Genomic DNA, 19,303 nt, shown 5'->3' on the forward strand with positions numbered 1-19,303 from the left:
ACTGCTAAATTAAAATTGGTAAAAAAAAGAAATTCTGTTTTCTGTAGTAGTTTTAGGGAGTCAACGAATTCTTCAAGACCCCTTCAAAGAACCAAATATATACTGTCTTTAAGGTTGAGTCCTGGGTCTGGTTCATTGATAGAGACCCATCCCTCAAAGCTTGCTAAGGAATCTTTCCAGATTCCCTAGAGTTGCAGATTTGGTAAAGCATCTCAGTAGTGTCGTCTAAGTAATTGAAAATACAGAGATCCTTTCAACTAATTTGTATTACTACAAGCTCTATAAACGATAGGTTCTCAGTAGCACCAAGTAATTGTGTTTTATCTGTATAGTTTTACCCATTATGACCCTATTTTCAAAATGATTTTATGTATTTCATAATTGTTACCTTGAAGCCTATTTTGCCAGCACCTGGATATTTTTAAGAATTTAAACATTATGGATGTTATTGTTAAAGTTCCTTAATACATTTCGCCAGCCCATTTTTCTCCCTCTAAGGCAATTACTGCCCTGAAACTGATGTGCTGACTTCCTGTCTGTTTTCATTCTTATATTCCATGTATGTTTCCATAAGTAGTACATAATAATGTTTCATATTTTTAAAATAATTTACAGAAACTGTATATGTTTCATTGCCTTTTAGCACTCAGCATTGGTTTTGTGGCTTACATTGATTAATTTAGATTTACTTCACTAATTTTAATTCTTTATGAGGTTTTTTACTTCTTTACAATTTTATGATATCTCTTGGTCTAAAATTTCTAGGTTGAATACGTCCAGTTTTTAATAGGGCAAGGCAAAGAGAAATAAGCGTCACTTATAAATTTGTTATAGAACTAACTTTATTGACATATTTTCTTCTGTAAAAAGTATAAGATAATTTAACAAATTTAAACTGAACCTAATGAGTCAATAATAATATCAGTATTTGGGATCAAATTTTACTCTTAGGTACAATTAATTTACTCTTTCAGGACACAATATAAAATGCCATATTTAACTCTTTTTAATTGAAAAAAAAAATTGTAGTCACCACTTACTGAGTATATACTGTAGGGATATGTTCCATTCACCTTCTATTTGATGCCACTCGTCTGTACCACAACCTTGCAAAGTATCTTTAGATTGATTTTATCGATGAGGAATTAGAGGCTTAGAGATTAATTTATACAGTTCATATACAGTGCACAGTTGAATCCTGCACTTTTTCTGCTGAGTAATATTGCTTGTTCTAAATGACACTCTGAGTCAATGTGTTCACCTCACTTAGGAGAGCAGCTTATTTATTGTTTTATTTTTGCTTATCTGAAAGTAAATTTATTTTTGCAATGTCTCATCCATAATCATTGAAAAATATAAACAATAAGGTGATGTGGTAGTTTTGAGTTTTGATATAGTCTGTTGAAAGGGACTTAGTCTTCTTATAGTTTCTTGATAGTATGATTGGATCAGCAATTATTTGCTGTTTACGTTTTCAAACATGTTTCTAGCCCTCAAGTCTTATAATCCAATTTAAATGGCGTTTGTTTTGGTGGTCAATAATTCTTTATCATAATTTGTATTTATAGTGTTGATTCTGTTGAACAGATATAAACAGTAATGTTTACATTCTACTTGATTAAGTTAATGTGTAATTGTTTTTATAAATTTTTAATTATGGAAATTTGAGTTGCTTTTGAGTTTTGTAGTGTAGTTTATTGATAGTATATGAAATTGCTAGCAAATCAATGACTTTAACAAATTTTTGTTTTTAATCCTTTTTTTTCCCTTCGTCTGTAGGTGCTACCCATCTTCTATCTGGTAAGTTTGGCTCTCAGGCAGTTAAAAGAAATTGTTTTCACTGTGGGATATACAATCCATATTCCTGGGAGATAATATTGTCTTCTTGTTTTTTAAAAAAATTATCCTACAATTTATTTTAAAACTTTTTAGTATGGAAAACTTTAAACATCACTCAAATAGGGAAAATAGTACAGTGAATCCTCATATACTCTCTTGGATTCAGCAATTTTCCACTCATGGATACCCACGTTCCCCACAACCCCTAGATTATTTGGAAAATAATACCAGACATCATATCATTTCCTTCATAAACATTTCACTAAGTAACCTTTATAAAAACCACATAGCATACTAAAAAATCCAGTAATTCCTTAATATCAGCAAATATTTAGTCAGTATCCAAATTTCCCTGATTATCTTACAATTTTTTAATTGAAACATAGTGTTTTATATATTTTTGAGGTAAATGTGATATTTTGTTACATGCATGGACTGTGTGATCCTCAATTTGGTATTTGGGGTATTCATCACTTTGAGTATTATTTTTGTGTGTTGGAAACATTTTAAGTCCTTTCTTCTAGTGACTATTAAAAATATATCACACATTATTGCTAACTATGCTTACCCTACTCTGCTATTGAATATTAGAACATAAACCTTCTATCTAATTGTATGTTTATACCCATTGGCCAAAGTCTCTTCATCCTCCCTCCTACTCACACACTTTTCCCAGCCTCTGGTATCTAACATTCTATTCTCTGCCTCCATGAGAACTTTTTTAGGTCTCACATGTGAGTAAGAGCATGTGATATTTGTCTTTTTTGCTTGGCTCATTTCATTTAATATAATGGCCTCTAGTTCCATTCATGTTGCTGCAAATGACATGATTTTATTCTTTTTATGGCTGAATGTATTTCATTCTATATATGCTAGATTTGTTTTTATTTATTTATTTATTTATTTTGAGACAGGGTCTCATCCTGTCACCCAGGCTGGTATGCGGTGGTGTATTCATAGCTCACTGCAGTCTCGAACTCCTGGGCTCAAGCGATCCTTCCACTTCAGCCTCCCAAGTAGCTGGTACTACAGGTGTGTGCCACGACACCTGGCTAAGTTTTTTAAATTTATTTTTTGTAGAGACAGGATTTCCCTATGTTGCCCAGGCTGGTTTCGAACTCCTGGCCGTAAGCGATTCTTCCGGCCTCCCAAAACATTGCGATTATAAGTGTGAGCCACTGCACCTGGCCCCACGTTTTCTTTATCCATTTGTACATTGATGGACACTTAAGATGATTCCATATCTTTACCATTGTGAATAGTGCTTCAATAAATATGTGAATGCACATATCTTTTTGATACGTTGGTTTATTTTTCTTTGGATAAATACCCAGTAGTATAATTGCTAGATCATAAGATAGTTCTATTTTTTGTGTTTTCAGGAACCTCCATATTGTATTCCACAGTGGCTGTACAAATTTACATTCTCACCAACAGTATATAAGATTTCCTTTTCTTCACATCCTCACCAGCATCTGTTATTTTTTGTCTAAAAATGGTCATTCTAACTGAGGGTAAGAACTGACATCTCATTGTGGTCTTGATTTGCATTTCCATGATGATTAGTGATGAGCAGTTTTTCATATACCTGCTGGCCATTTGTATGTTGTCTTTTGAGAAATGTCTGTTCATGTCTTTTGCCTACTTTTTAGTGTGATTATTTGTTTTTTGCTAGTAAGTTGAGTTCCTTGTATATTCTGGATATTAGTACCTTTACAGATGAATAGTTTATAGATATTTTCTTCCATTCAACAAGTTGTCTCTTCACTCTGTTGATTGTTTCCTTTGCTGTACACAAGCTTTTTAGTTTAATATAGTCGTATTTATCTATTTTTGTTTTTATTGTCTATGCTTTTGAGGTCTTAGCCATTAAACCTTTGCCTAATGTCCTTTAGAGTCTTCCTGATGTTTTTTTCTAGTAATTTTATAGTTGTGGATCTTATGTTTAAGTTTTTAATACATTTTGATTTGATTTTTGAACATGGTAAAGAGCAGAGGTCCAGTTTCATTCTTCTGCATTTGGATATCCAATTTTCCCAGCACTATTTATTGAAGAAGGTATCCTTTTCCCAACGTATGTTCTTGGCACCTTTGTAAAAAATCAGTTAGCTATAAATATGTGGATTTATTTCTGGGTTCTCTGTTCTGTTCCATTATTCTGTGTGCCTGTTTTTATACCAATACCATGCTGTTTTTGTTACTATAACCTTATATTTTGAAGTCAGCTGCCAGCTTTGTTTTTGCTTGGGTTTTGTTAGCTCTTTGGACTCTTTTTTGGTTCCACAATCATTTTAGGACTTTTTTTTTTTTTTCTATTTCTGTGAAAAATGGCATTGGTATCTTGATAGGGTTGTATTAAATCTTTAGATTGCTTTGGGTGGTATAGTCATTTTAACATTTCCTCTAGGTTTTCCAGTTTGTCAATGTATACTTGTTTATAATAGTCTCTGATATTTTGTATTTCTGTGGTATCAGTTGTAATGTCTCTTTTTTCATTTCTGATTTTATTTGGGGCTTCTCTCTTTTTTTTGTTGGTTAGTCCAGCAAGTAGTTTATCAGTGTTGTTTATCTCCTCAAAAAAACAGGTTTTCACTGTATTGTTTTTTAGTCTCTATTTTGTTTAGCTCTGGTCTGATTTTTCTTATTTCTTTCCTTCTGCTAATTTTGAGGTTGGTTTGTTCTTCCTTCTCTAGTTCCTTAAGATGCATTGTTAGATTGTTTATTTGAAATCTTTCTACTTTTTTGATGTAATCATTTGTTGCTGTAAACTTCCCTGTTAGCACTGCTTTTGCTGTGTCTGATAGGTTTTGCTACACTGTTTCCATTACTATTTTTTCAAGAAATTTTTTTTAATTTCATCCTTACTTTCTCCCTTGACCTAATGGTCATTCAGAAGCCTGTTGTTTAATTTCCGTTTATTTGTACGGTTTCCAAAGTTCCTGTTGTCATTTTCTAGTTTAATTCCATTATGATTTGAGAAGATACTTGATACGATTTTGACTTTTTCAAATTTATTGAGACTTGTTTGGTATCCTAACATATGTTCTATTCTGGAGATTGTTTCATGTGCCATTGAGAAAATTCTGTGGCTATTGGGTGAACTCTTCTGTTAGTGTCTGTTAGGTCCATTTGGTCTAATGTGCAATTTAAATCCAATGTTTCTTTGTTAATTATTTGTCCAGATAAGCTAATGCCGACAGTGGGATGTTGAAGTTCTTCACAATTATTTTATTGGAGTCTATCCCTTTAGATCGGTCGATATTTGCTTTATATGTTTGGGTGCTCCAGGATTGGGTGCATACATGTTTAGAACTGTTATATCCTCTTGTTGAATTGATCTCTTTGTCAATTATGTAATGACCTTCTTTGTCTGTTTTTACTGTTTTTTTTCCTAAAGTCTGTTTTATCTGATACAAGTACAACTACTCCTGTTTGTTTTTGGTTTGTGTTAGCATGGAGTATCTTTTTCCATCTCTTTACTTTCAGTCACAATGTGTTTTCACAGATGAGATGAATTTCTTGAAAGAAACATGTAGTTGGGTTGTGTTTTGCATCCATTCAACCAGTATACATCTTTTAAGAGGAAAATTTAATCTGTTTACATTCAGGGTTATTAATATGTGAGGGATTATTCCCATCATCTTATTAATTGATTTGTGGTTGTTTTGTTCCTTTTGTTCTCTCTTATTATTGTGATATAGAGTTTTTCTTTCATAACATTTTAGTCTTTTCTTTGTGTTTTTGCTCTATCAGTGATTTTTAAAATTTCTGTGTGTTTTCATGATTGTAGATATCATTCTTTCTCTTCTGTGTATAGCACTCCCTTAAGCGTTTCTTTTAAGCCATCTCATGGTGATGGATTCCATCAGCTTTCTTTTGTCTGGGAAAGACATTGTTGCTCCTTTATTTATGAAGGATAACTTTCCTAATCCTTGGCTGGTAGTCTTTTTCTTTCAGCTCTTTGAGTATATCATCCCGTTCTCTCCTGGCCTGTAAGGTTTCTGCTGAGAAATCCATTGTTAGTCTGATGGGGTTCCTTTATAGGTGACTAGATGCTTTTCCCTTGCTGTTTTTAGAACTCTTTGTCTTTGACTTTTGACAGTTTGACTATAATTTGCCATGGAGAAAACCTTTTTTTTTTTTTCTTTTTTTTTTTCTTTTGAGACAGAGTCTCATTCTGTCACTCAGCCTGGAGTACAGTGGCACAATCTCAGCTCACTGCAACCTCTGCCTCCCAAGTTCAAGCGATTCTCCCACCTCAGCCTCCCGAGTAGTAGCTGGGATTAGAGGTGTGTGTTACCATGCCTGGCTAATTTTTGTATTTTTAATAGAAACAGGGTTTCACCGTGTTAGCCAGTCTGGTCTCGAATCCTGACCTCAGGTGATCCGCCTGCCTCAGCCTCCAAAGTGCTGGGATTACAGGCATGAGCCACCATGCTGGGCCAGAGAAGACCTTTTTAAATTGTATCTACTTGGTGATCTCTGAGCCTCCTGTGTCAGGATGTCTAAATTTCTTGTTAGGCTTGAGAAATTTTCCTCTGTCGTTTTAGTGATAGATTTTCTAATCCTTTCATTTTCTCTTCCCCTTTGAGACTCCTAAAATTTGAATAGTTGGGTACTTTAGGGTATCCCATATGTCATGTAAACTTTGCACATTTTTAAAGTATTTTTTCCTTATTTTTATCTGACTGTGTTATTTCAAAAGACCTGTCTTCAAGTTCTGAGATTCTTTCTTCTGCTTGATCTAGCCTATTATTGATGCTTTCAAGTATATTATGTATTTAATATTTCATCAAGTATATTATGTATTTCATCAGTCAGTTCTTTATTTCCGGAAGTTGTTTGGTTCTTTTATATGTATATTTTTTGGTAAACGTCTCATTAATATCCTGAATTGTTTTTCTGATTTCTTTGTATTTTTTTTAAAACAAATTTTAAAATTTGTATCTCACCTCCCTGAGCTTTTTTAATATCACAACTTTGAATTCTTTTCCCAGAATTTTGTAAATTTACTTTTGATTGGGATCTGTTGCTGGAGAATTATTGTGTTCCTTTGGTGGTATCGTATTTTCTTGGTTTTTCATGTTTCCTGCCTCCTGAAGTTGATATATGTGTATCTGATGTGATATATGTGGTTTCTAAGTTTTTGAATTTGCTTTTGTAGGGGAGGACTTTTCCTGAAGATCTATTTATGGTGTCAGTTAGGTGGGGCACTTTGGCTTTGATTCTGGGTGCATGCAGTAGTGTAGTTTCTGTATGACCTTCAGCTGTAAATAGTATCAGTGGTATCTGTCATTTCCTCAGTGCCTTAGGATGCAGTTACTAGTGGAGATTTGCTAGGGAATAGGATGCCATGTGGGCCAGTCTTCAGACCCAAGTGTTGGCAGTGGTGGGCTGAGTTTGCCTGTCCTTGGGCCCAGGATGATATTGCTGGCACCAGTGTTAGCAAGCCCAATCGGGCCAGTTATTGGTGGGTCTCCAGGTGGGTTTCCAGGTGGCTCGCTTGGGTGCCAGAAATGATAGGTGACCTGGTTCTCAGGCTACTTGGCAGCAAGTGGGGGCATGGGTGATGGCAGTAGTAGTGGTGGGACAACCCTGTGGGACACAAGCAGTCTGTGCCGGTGTTGGCTGTGGCTGCGGTGATTGGGCGGGTCAGTTTCCAGGTCTGCAGGTGGCTTGCCAGCTGTGATGTTAGTGGCAGGTTGAGTGGGCCTGACTTCAGACCCCAGGATGAGTGCTCAGCTGCCAATGGTGGTGTACTGGCTGAGCATCCAGGCACCTAGATGGCAGGCTTGGGTACTGAGAGGGTGAGACTGGGCCAGGGGGACTTGTCCTCAGGCCTCCCTGTGGTGCCTGTGAGTGCTGGCTGTGGTAGGACGGGGTAGAGTATTCCTCGGCCACTGGTGGAATGCCTAGGTGAGGACAGTGTGGCTGTGCTGTGGACCAGCTAATTGGGAGAGCAGAATTGTTTTCAGTTGGGAGCAGCCACAGAGAGGTGGCTGGGGCACATGCAGTTTGCTCATGCCTCAGCCCAAAGCAGCCAGCAGCAGCCATAGCTTCATGCATTAGAATTTGTCCTCAAGGAACCAAAAAATGCCTGGCTGCTCCTCTATTGGGGGTGCCAGGTTGCTGCCAGTGGCTTCTGCTTTGGCTCAGGCAACAGTGGCCCCAAAGCAAGATGCAATCTGGGAGGGACTGGACTCTCAAAATAGTGTTGTGCTGTGGCTGCTTAGGACTCAGGGATTTGTAGTACTCAGTGTGAACTTACTCTCTGGAGTAATGCCATCACACTGTCTCCAGGCAGCTTCCTATGTTATATCTAGGGTCTATGAGAATCAAGGGACTCCTGTAGGGAGTCCCATTTTACCCATTTTACCCATTGTGAGAGTCTTCAGAGGGAATGTGGACTGCTGGGGTTCTCTCACTTACTCTTTTCCTGCATTAGGGAGTCTCTCCAGGCTCCCAGGCAATCTCAGCCAAACAGGCTGCCTTGCTTCTGTCTCCTTCCTTGCTTTGGTGCATCCTGTCACATGTTTGTTAAATTCTAGTGTTCTGTCTTTGATGATCTCTTCAAAATGTGATTATGTAATCACTACTTAGGTTTCTCTCCATGGAAGAGGGGAGGACCAGAGGCATCTAGTCAGACATCTTGAAGCCACTCCCCATGATATTGTCTTAGGAAAACAATCAACATGTAGTGTTCATGGATACCAAAGGGAAAATGGGTAAACACATTTTTTTTCTTCCACCTTTTATTTTAGGTTTGGGAGGTACAGGTGAAGGTTTGTTACATGGGTAAATTGCGTGTCATTGGGGTTGAGTGTACATATAATTTCATCACCCAGGTAGTGAGCTTAGTGCCCAACAGGTAGTTTGGTGATTCTCACCCTCCTCCCACCTTCCATTCTCAAATAAGCCCCGGTGGCCGTTGTTCCCTTCTTTGCATCCATGTGTACTCAATGTTTAGTTCCCACTTATAGGTGAGAAGATGCAGTATTTGGTTTTCTGTTCCTGCATTAATTCTCTTAGGATAATGGTTTCCAGCTGCATCCATATTACTGCAAAGGATATGATTTCATTCTTTTCTGTGGTTGTGTAATATTCCATGGTGTATATATACCACATTTTCTTTATCCAGTCCACCACTGATTTGCATCTAGGTTGATTCTATGTTATTGTGAAAAGTGCTGATGAACGTACGCATGAATGTGTCTTTATGGTAGAATGATTTATGTTGATTTGGGTATATATCCAATAATGAGATTGCTAGGTCACATGGTAATTCTGAGTTCTTTGAGAAATCTCCAAACTGCTTTCCACAGAGGCTGAAACTAATTTACATTCCCACCAGCAATATATAAGTGTTCTCTTTTTTCCACAACCTTACCAACATTTGTTATTTTTTCAGTTTTTAATAATAGGCATTCTGTCTGCTATGAGATGGTATCTCATTGTGGTTTTGATTGCATTTCTCTAATGATTAGTGATGTTGAGCATTTTTTTCATTTGCTTGTTGGCCTTACATATGTCTTCTTTTGAGAAGTATCTGTTTATGTCCTTTGCCCATTTTTTAATGGGTTGGTTTGATTTTTGTTTATTTGTTTAAGTTCCTTAGAGATTTTGAATATTAGAACTTTGTTAGATGCATAGTTTGCAAATATTTTCTCCTTTTCTGTAGGTTTTCTGTTTTCTCTGTTGATGTATTTTTTTTTTTTTTTTTTTTGCCATGCAGAAGCACTTTAGTTTAATTATGTCCCACTTGTCAATTTTTGTTTTTGTTGCAATTACTTTTGGAGACCTCATCATGAAATATTTACTAACACCTATATCAGAATAGTATTTCCTAGGTTTTCTCCTAGAGTTTTTATACTTTTACATTTTAGGTTTAAGTCTTTAATCCATATTGAGTTGATTTTTGTATATGGTGAAAGGTAGGGGTCCATTTTCAATCTTCTGCACGTGGCCAGCCAGTTATAGCATTTATTGAATAGGGAATCCATTCCCCATTGCTTGTTATTGTCAACTTTGTCAAAGATCAGATGGTTGTAGGGGTGTGGCTTTATATCTGGGTTTTCTAACCTCTTCCTTTGGTCTATGTGTCTATTTTTATACCAGTACCATGCTCTTTTGGTTACTGTAGCCTTATAATATAGTTTGAAATCAGGTAGTGTGATGCTTCCAGCTTTGTTCTGTTTACTTAGGATTGCTTTGGCTATTTGGGTTCTTTTTTGATTCCATATGAATTTTAAAATATATATTTTTTAATTCTCTGAAAGATATCATTGGTAGTTTGACAGGAATAGCATTGGATCTATAAATTGCTTTGGGCAGTATGGCCCTTTTTAAAAATTTTTTATTATTTATTATTATTTTTTTGAGACAGAGTCTCATTCTGTCACTCAGGCTGGAGTGCAGTGGCGTGATCTTGGCTCACTGCAACCTCCGTCTCCTGGGTTCAAGTGATTCTCTTGTGTCAGCCTCCCAAGTAGCTACGATTACAGGTGCACACGACCACACCCAGCTAATTTTTGTATTTTTAGTAGAAATGAGGTTTCACCATGTTGGCCAAGCTGATCTCAAACTCCTGACCTCAAGTGATCCACTTGCCTCAGCCTTGCAAAGTGCTGGGATTACGGGCATGAACCGCCCTGCCCAGCAGTATGGCCCTTTTAAAAATATTGTTTCTTCCTATGCATGAGCATGGAGTATTTTTCCATTTGTTTTTATTGTCTCTGTCTTCTTTGTTTTCTACTTCTTATAGAGATCGTTCACCTCCCTGGTTAGCTGTATTCATAGGTATTTTATCCTTTTGTGGTTGTTGTGAATAGGATTGCATTCTTGATTGGCTGTCAGCTTGACATTATTGGTGTATAGAAATGCTTCTGATTTTTGTACCCCGAAGCTTTACTGATGTTGTTTAACAGTTCTAAAAGCTTTTGGGTAGAAACTCTGGGGTATTCTAGGTTTAGAATCATATCATCTGTGAAGAGAGATAGTTTACTTCCTATCTTCCTATATGGATGCCTTTTCTTTCCCTTGCCTGATTGCTATGGCTAGGATTTCCAGTACCATGTTGAATAGGAATGATAATAATGGACATCCTTGTCTTGTTCTGCTTTTCAAGGTGAATGCTTCCAGCTTTTGCTCATTCAGTATGATGTTGGCTGTGGGTTTTTCATAGATGGCTCTTATTATTTTGTGGTATGTTCCTTTGATGCCTAGTTTGTTGATGACTTTTAACATGAAGGGATGTTGAATTTTGTCAAAAGCGTTTTTGGCAACAGTTGAGATGATCACGTGGTTTTTTTGTTTGTAGTTCTGTTTATGTGATGAATCACATTTATTGATTTGCATGTGTTGAGCCAACCTTGCATCCCAGGAATAAAGCCTACTTGATTGTGGTACGTTAGGTATTTGATGTGCTGCTGGATTCTTTTTCCTAGTATTTTGTTGAGAATTTTTGTATTTACTTTCATCAGGGATGTTGGCCTGAAGTTTTCTTTTTTTGTCATGTCTCTTTGCCAGATTTTAGTATCAGAGTGATGCTGGCCTTATAAAATGAGGAGTCCCTCTTCCTTGATTTTTGGCATAGTTTCAGTATGATTGGTACTGGCTCTTGTTTGTATGTCTGGTGGAATTTGGCTGTGAATCCATCTGGTACAGGGGTCTTTCTGGTTGGTAGGTTTTTTAAATTACTGATTCAATTTAAGAACTTGTTATTGGTCTGTTCAGGTATTTAATTTCTTCCTGGTTCAATCTTAAGAGGTTGTATTTTTCCAAGAATTTATGATTTCTTTTACATTTTCTAGTTTGTGTGCATAGAGGTGTTCAAAATAGTCTCTGAGGGTGTTTTGTATTTCTGTAGGATTGGCGGTAATATCCCCTTTGTCATTTGAGATTGTGTTTATTTGGATTTTCTCTCTCTTTATTAGTCTAGCTAGTTGTCTATCAATCTTATTTATTCTTTCAGAAAACCAGCTTTTGGTTTTGTTGATCTCTTGTATTCATTTTTGCATCTCAGTTTTATTCAGTTCAGCTCTGATTTTGGTTATTTTTTTTTCTTCTGCTAGCTTTTGGGTTGGTTTCCTCTTGTTGTTTCTAGATCCTCTAGAGGTGATGTTACTTTGTTAATTTAAGATTTTTCTAACATTTTGATGTAGGTGTTTTAACGCTACAAACTTTCCTCTTAACATTGTTCTGGCTGTGTCCCAGAGACTCTGGGATGTTGTATCTTTGTTTTCAATAGTTTCAAAGAATTTCTTGATTTCTGCCTTAATTTTCAGAATACCAAAAGTCATTCAGGAGTAGGTTGTTTAATTTCCATGTAATTGTATAGTTTTAAGAGATCTTCTTGGTATTGATTTATAGTTTTATCATGCTGTGGCCTAAGAGTATGGTTAGTATGATTTTGGTTTTTTTAATTTGTTTAAAATTGCTTTATGGCTGAGCATGTGGTCAATCTTAGAGTATGTGCTATATGCAGATGAGAAGAATGTATATCCTGTTGTTGTTGAGTGCAATGTTTTGTAGATGTCTGTTAAGTCCATTTGGTCAAATGTCAAGTTTAGGTCATGAATATCTTTGTTAGTTTTTTGCCTTGATTATGTGTCTAACATTGTCAGCGGGGTGTTGAAGTCTCCCACTATATTGTGTGGTTATTTCCATCTCTTTATCGGTCTTTAAGAACTTATTTATGAATCTGGATGATCCAGTGTTGGATCTGAAAAGAGTAATAAAAACATTATCATTACTACCATTATTATTTATTGTGGTTATTTTATATTTTGAATGAACTTCTAAGCTAAAAGATTTATCTTGAAAGAGTCCAACTGTTGGAATTCACTTTGTTTTAAATAGAAATAAAAGTGTTTCAAATGAAAGTCTGATGATTTAATGATCCCAGAAGTGATGAGTTTAACACATGAGTTTTTCTCACCTGCTTAATGGCACTCAATGAAGGTTTGAAATCCTTTTTTTTTTTCTTGAAATTCTTTAAGTATTATACCCTTTGATTTTCTAGAAAACTTTCCTTAGTGTTAGTTGGAATTCCAGCTTATGTTAAAAAATAAAGAGGAAGTCCTTCCTTCTTAAATTGGACATATGGCAACATTTGTGTGTGTGTGATTTCATATTTGTAGGACATAAACCTGAAAATTATATTCATTAAATGTATTCCGTGAATGAGGTTACTCTTCTTTAAAGATAAATTAACTCTACTGCAAGAAAATTGTTTCATCGATTACACTGCAGTGTAAGTAAAATGATACAGATGATCTTTGAATTTTGAAGTATTTGATTTTTTTTTCCTGTTCTGCTAAGGAAGAAAGACTGACTAATGTTACAGAACTTTCCAATTTGCCTTGTAAATGAAGCGTGTGTTGTGAATTTTAAATCTATTCTTCCATTGGCTCTGTATAAGTGTTTCCCAATTTTTTAGTGTGTTGGAGGGGCATTAATTCTTGCTCTCTTCTCACCAAAGACCTTTTTAGACATTTTTTTCTTGATCATCGTCCACTCACATATACTGTAAATCAGTTTATGTATCACATTTATATCTGCACTCTATACTTAAAAAAGGAATTTTTTTTTTACTTTCATCAGGTATCACCCCCATTGAGAATGCTTGTTTTCTGTTGGTTTTGTTTTTATTTTTTTAAAAGACAAAATCATATAGAAGAAATAACTTAACCTCTGGAGTCAAACCAGTTGGATGTTGGCTTGAATCCTATTTTTTTCACTTAGTAATTATTCAACCCAAGTGATTAACTTAATCTCTCTGAGGCTCAATTTTCTCATTTAAGAGATAGAGATTGTGATTCCTATGTGAAGTATTTGAAGCTTAATGTGATTAGTGGATATGAAAACTCCAAGCACAATCCTAAAAGTTGAATAAATACTAGCTTAAGGAAGTCACTGCATGCAATCACTATTATTTTCCTAAGCTGGATTTCTGATAATTTTATCACTCCCTCTGGCCACACCAAAGAGTAAAACAGTCTTTTATTCAGGTAATATGTACATGTTTTCTCTGTGGCAAGTACTGTACTGATATTTTTTAAATGAATTATTTCATATTCTTCTCACAACAATCTTGTAGTGTAGCATTTATACCCCATTTTCAGCTAAGAGAACTGTGGTTTTGCAAGATTTGTAACTTGCCCTTCACAGAGCTAGTAGGCAGTAAATAGAGGCAGATGACTAGTTTCTCTATTACCAGGTTTGTTTGTTTGTTTGTTTATTTTGAGGGGAGACAGGGTCTCACTCTGTCACCCAGGCTGGCGTGCAGTGGTGCAATCTCAGCTCACTGTAACCTCTGTTTCTTAGGCTCAGATGATCTTCCCAGGTACTTTAAAAGATGGAAAGATGCTCATCCTAGTGACAGACCAAGAGACTATACAACCCAAATTGGACAGTTAAGGCGCCCTGATTCCCTACAGTATTGCTTTATTCCCCTCTGTTGCCAAAGTCCTATACTGAGACATTCATAAGTCCTTCATGGAGACTAACAGATCAATTTAAAAAATAATAAATAAGAAGTCAGGAAATACTCAATGAAATATAGAAAATATTTTTTCTGTATCCCCTAACAATTGTGTACTTATTTATCCTTTAAACTTGAATATGGCATGTATTACAGACTAGCCCAAATCTAAATGTACTTTCAAGAGTCTTGACGCTTAAGTAGGTATTTGAAATGAATAAGATGTGGTTACAGGGGTCTTTATGTCTTATTACATGCCCCTATACATGACAAACTCAAGTCCCATTATAAAGTAACATCAGTTATCTGTCTGTTATTCAGGTTTAAGTCAGATAATATAATCATATAATCTTTCTGTGATATGTTTAGCCTGGAAAAGGAAGTATGTGAATTTCCCTTATTAAAAAAATTGAAGAAATACAGAGGTACAGAAAATCCAGCGATGATGGCAAAACATTTAAAGGTTCCTGTGGATGTCTCTCTGAGGAAGCAGAATTTAAACTGCATTTACAAAATGGAAAATTTAAGGGTTACTCAAGCATACTGTTTTTCAGATCATCTACGAAAATCTCTTCCCAGGGTGACTTCACTTGTCCATAGACCCTGTATTCTGTTACGTTACATATGATATAAGCAAGAACAAAACCTTTCCACAACTTTGCTTTTTCATAGCACATGGATTGCATTTCCACTTTGTTAGCTCTGCAAGTTAGACCTTTTGAAGTGTCCCACATTTCTTCAAAAAAGATGATGTGCATCCTCTAGGTAACTGCAGTTCTTGTAGGTAGGTAGGTGGAATTCTAACTTGAGTTCTTTGGCAGTGAAGATGATACCCTATATATTAATGTAGTATCTGTCTAATGTAAATTTTGTTTGATGAATATCAAGTATTTTATGGAAAATGTTTCAAACAGTTAAAATTAGGGCCTGAATCTGGGGCTAGAAGTAAGTTTTTCTCCGGCAATAAACTGTTTGATTTATTCTTTCTTGGCCTGTTTTCTTATCTGGAAACAAGATATTCAGTGCAATTTAATACATATTTGTTAAACACTTTCTACTGTTCTACTGTTTGCCATGCACTGTGTTAATAAGGAGAGGTGATCAAATGAGATAATAGGTGGCAAACTGCTTTGCAATGTTTTCAACACTACAGAGATATAGTTCTACATGATGGAGAACCTTACTAAGATACTCCTTTTGTGGGGGAGAAAACCTTTTTCTAACATCATGTTATTTTCCTACCTAAGAGCTCTTCAGTTTAATCTTAGGAACATTGGAATCATAATTATTATTTCATTCATTATTTCATACTTTCATTTATCCGAAGTTGCATAAATCTTAATGTTGATTCACCTTTGGTTTTCTGTAGATACCAAGTGAATTTTGAGATCATAAACAGTTGCCTTTGAGCCTGAAAGTTTGTTTCTAATTTGGGAGATCATATGCTCTTATTAATTTACTGAGAAGATACGTAGAATTTTGTTTTTCATACTTCTGTGTTTTGGCCTGGTTTTCTGTTAAACTATCAGCTTCTATACTTTCTTCTAGAACTATGTATATGTGTTGATCATTGTTCTGGGAATAGCCTTTTCCTTCTGTCATCTGGATGTTCTAGATCACTCTGAATCTTCTATCTTGATTTAGCATTCAAATAAAAAATAAGATATTGAAAATGATGGAATTAGTGGGAACTGGTGACAGGAAGGGGGAAACCCAAAATTTTTTAGAAGCTGCGATTTATTTCATGGATAGTCTTTCTAAGTTAATGATACAATCCTAGGGGGTCAGTTAAATAAACTTATAAAGTGAAATACTGTAAAAACGTACCTGTGGTAGAAATAGCTGTTTTTTAAATCACAATTTCCATCTGGCAGTGCAATTGTACAGTGTCTCTATTTTGCTGATTTGGAGCCAAACACACTCATTAGCCACGTTAGATTCAGTTACTATTCTAGTGTCATCTATCATTTCCTTTGTAGTACAGACCAACAGAGTTGAGTCCAAGGACACTGGACAGGGTTGATGGTGGTGGGGGTAGGGGGGTGTTGGTGAGGAAAGGGAGAACAAGGATGGTGAGAGAAAAGGGCAAATGGGTACATTTGAGAAGAAAGATTGTGTAAGCTATGAAAATGATTTGATATTGACCAACTTATTTGACCAATTATTTGCTGCTGTTCAGCTCAAAATAGTGCTTTGAATCTTAAAAGTGAATATAAATTTTTGAAATGAAATTTAATCTACAATAGGCTGAACACTAAAAAGCATATTCTGTAGGCAAATTAAATATAGTTTGCCCTCCAATCTCAGATGATAATAGTACAAGCATATTTCCTGTGATGGAAAAATGTCTACATATCTGTTATATCTACTATAAACTAGGTAAATGTCCTTCCCGTTAACCACATATGTTAATGTTCCTTCTTTCTGAGACTCAGTTTACTCGTCTAAAAAATGAAAGTGAGCTCTAAGATACTTTCCAGCTCTAAAATAACATAATTCTGTCACCATATTTGAATGCTCAACGATCAAAACATTTAAAATCGAGCATGATTGGGTTGAAACACTTTAGAAGCCTCTCAAACCTGTCAAAAAATTTTATTTGAGCATTGTGATACTCTAAATACATTTCTTCCTTTTTCTTTCAAAGAAAACAGGACAAATAAAACACACATTTGTCAAAACCTTATGACATAAGGAAGCCATATACAAAATGCAATTAATATCTCCTGTTTTTTAACTCACTTCATAACCAGTATGTTTGTCATTGTGAAACTATAATGTAATTTTACTTGCTCATGTTTCTATTAACTGTGTTACCATATCTTTTCCCCTTCAAGGATTTCTTGCTGGTACTATATTAACTGGTACCCTAATTCTAGTCATTGGAATATGGAAAATCAGGGTGAGCAGAAATTCTGATGATTTTTTAAAATTTATTCCTAGTTTATTTCCAGTAAAATTTGGTACTGTATCAGTAGATGACTCTCTTAGCTTTATTTAAATTTTGGCATGTCTCCGTATTCATTTTTGTCTGTAATTACTATCCTGGATTAACAGACTTCATGTCTGTTTTTCCTCAATATATTCAAAGGCACATTTCAAAGCAAAGTGACTTGAAGTCTCATTTTGTGATCTATCGATCCACTGATTTTTTTTTCCACTCAGTATAATTTATGGTAATATCTAAGTGTTGCACAGAAGCAAAGAAGTCTAGGAAAAATCAACCTCTAACATACTGTGAAATTGCCTGTGATTAGGGCTTTTTCTCAGTTATATTAATAGATGCCAGTCCAGCTCAAAACAGCGCAGTGGTTAAGAGAGCAGACTCTGGAGCCTGACGGCTCAGTTTAAATCCTGGATCTGCCATCTGGGAATTATTTGACTGTGAGCAATTTAACCTCTCTATACCTCAGTTTACTTATTTGTAAAATGGGGGAAATATAGTACCTACCTCATGTGATTATAGTAAGGATCAAATGAGTTGCCACCTGTCACGTGCTTAGAACATTGCTTGGCACATAGTAAGCACTCAGATATTAAAACAACAACAACACACACACACACATCAGTATTATTTAAAATATCTAATCTGCATTGAATATACATAATGTTAAGTATAAATGTCACCATTGGCTCTGATGTGTCCTGTAGCAAAGGATGATTTAAATTGACCTTCTTCTGTTTTGTAGTTTTAACTGTTCAGAAAACTAGTGGAATTTATACAAACGAGTTATTTCTAAGCTGCCCTAATGCCTGTCCATTTTTCGCATTAATAAGAAAACTATAATTTAATGCTGTTATTAAATTGTCTGTTTTAATTCTTTGGATGATGTGACCTATCTCCTTTTTACCCTCTGCAATTTTTCTACTTAAATTAACAATATTACTTAAGCCTATTATAAGTTAAAGTATGTAAATATTCTTTGACTCACTAAATGAGTCAGTCTTTTGGAAAAATATTTGACCATTAGGTCCAGGGGAGTGATTAATAATTTTTACAGGCATTTGTTTAATATCAACAAAATATTCTAGCTGTCATGATAGCAAATATAGTAAGACATAACTTTTTCTCCAGATATATCAGAAATGTTTTAGGAATGTGATTTAGAACCTAACAAAAACTCAGTTCTAAGTCATCTAAAGTGAATTGGTATGGAAGCATCAGCAAAGCTACTCTGAAAAAAAATTAAACCACCAATCTTATGTACTTTCTTGTATTTGTTCCAACTCTCCTTTTGAAATACTGTTATCAATTTATCAAGTTATCAAGTATCAATGTATAGAGTATTATCAGTTTACCAAAGCTACTGCTTTGAGGCTCTCTGGATCGGTGGGAGTGGAGACTGGGTGGGGCAGGACAGCAGGATGTGGTAGGTTTACCAGGTGCTGTCTCTTGGCTTTCATCAGTTTCTTTACATACTTTGGTAAGGTGATTGGCTGTGATACTTGTATGTCCTATTAAGGAACTTAGAAGGAAGGAATATAGTAACTTCTGCTTATCCTTGGTTGGGGGCAGGGTGTTTCAAGACCCCCCAGTGAATGCCTGAAACCACAGATAGTGCCTAACTCTATATGTGCTGTGTTTTTTTCCCATATGTACATACCTGTGAGATAAAGTTTAATTTATAAATGAGGCACAGTAAGAGATTAACACTAACTAATAATCAATTAGAACAACTTATTGTAGCAAAAGTTATGTGAATGGGGTCTCTCTCTCTCTGTCTCTCTCAGAATATCTTATTGTATTGTACTCACCTATTTTCAGATTGCAGTTGACTGTGGGTAACTGAAACCACAGATAAGGAGACTAGTGTATTTGTTTTGAATTGTATTTTGGGGTTTTGCAGTGAACTTAATTGCTTATTTTCTGAATTAGAGGGAAACTCTTGCAAACTCCTAAGAAAAATTTGTCTTTTTTATGTGCACATAAAAAATATTCCACTTGCCTTATTTTGGAAGCATAAGCTGTTGAGGGTAAGAGTT

The 19,303-nt window shown here is 35.4% G+C and overlaps 1 protein-coding gene across 14 annotated transcripts in view; it reads left to right on the top strand.

Annotated features, from left to right (window-relative positions):
* Nucleotides 1-19,303, top strand: part of CD55 (CD55 molecule (Cromer blood group)) — a 43,219-nt gene that overhangs the window by 15,645 nt on the left and 8,271 nt on the right. For 4 of the 14 annotated variants that reach the window (XM_065532097.1, XM_065532121.1, XM_005540684.4 and 1 more), the window contains one exon: nt 1,780-1,800. In XM_065532097.1, coding sequence (XP_065388169.1) covers nt 1,780-1,800 — 21 coding nt within the window. Of the gene's footprint in view, nt 1-1,779; nt 1,801-2,749; nt 3,128-3,221; nt 3,354-17,157; nt 17,223-19,303 lie in introns of those variants that run through there. The other 10 variants (XR_001490230.3, XR_001490234.3, XM_015449335.3 and 7 more) reach the window with 6 other exon arrangements.

This window comes from Macaca fascicularis, chromosome 1 (genome assembly GCF_037993035.2).
Source record: "Macaca fascicularis isolate 582-1 chromosome 1, T2T-MFA8v1.1".
NCBI classification, from domain to species: Eukaryota; Metazoa; Chordata; class Mammalia; order Primates; family Cercopithecidae; genus Macaca; species Macaca fascicularis.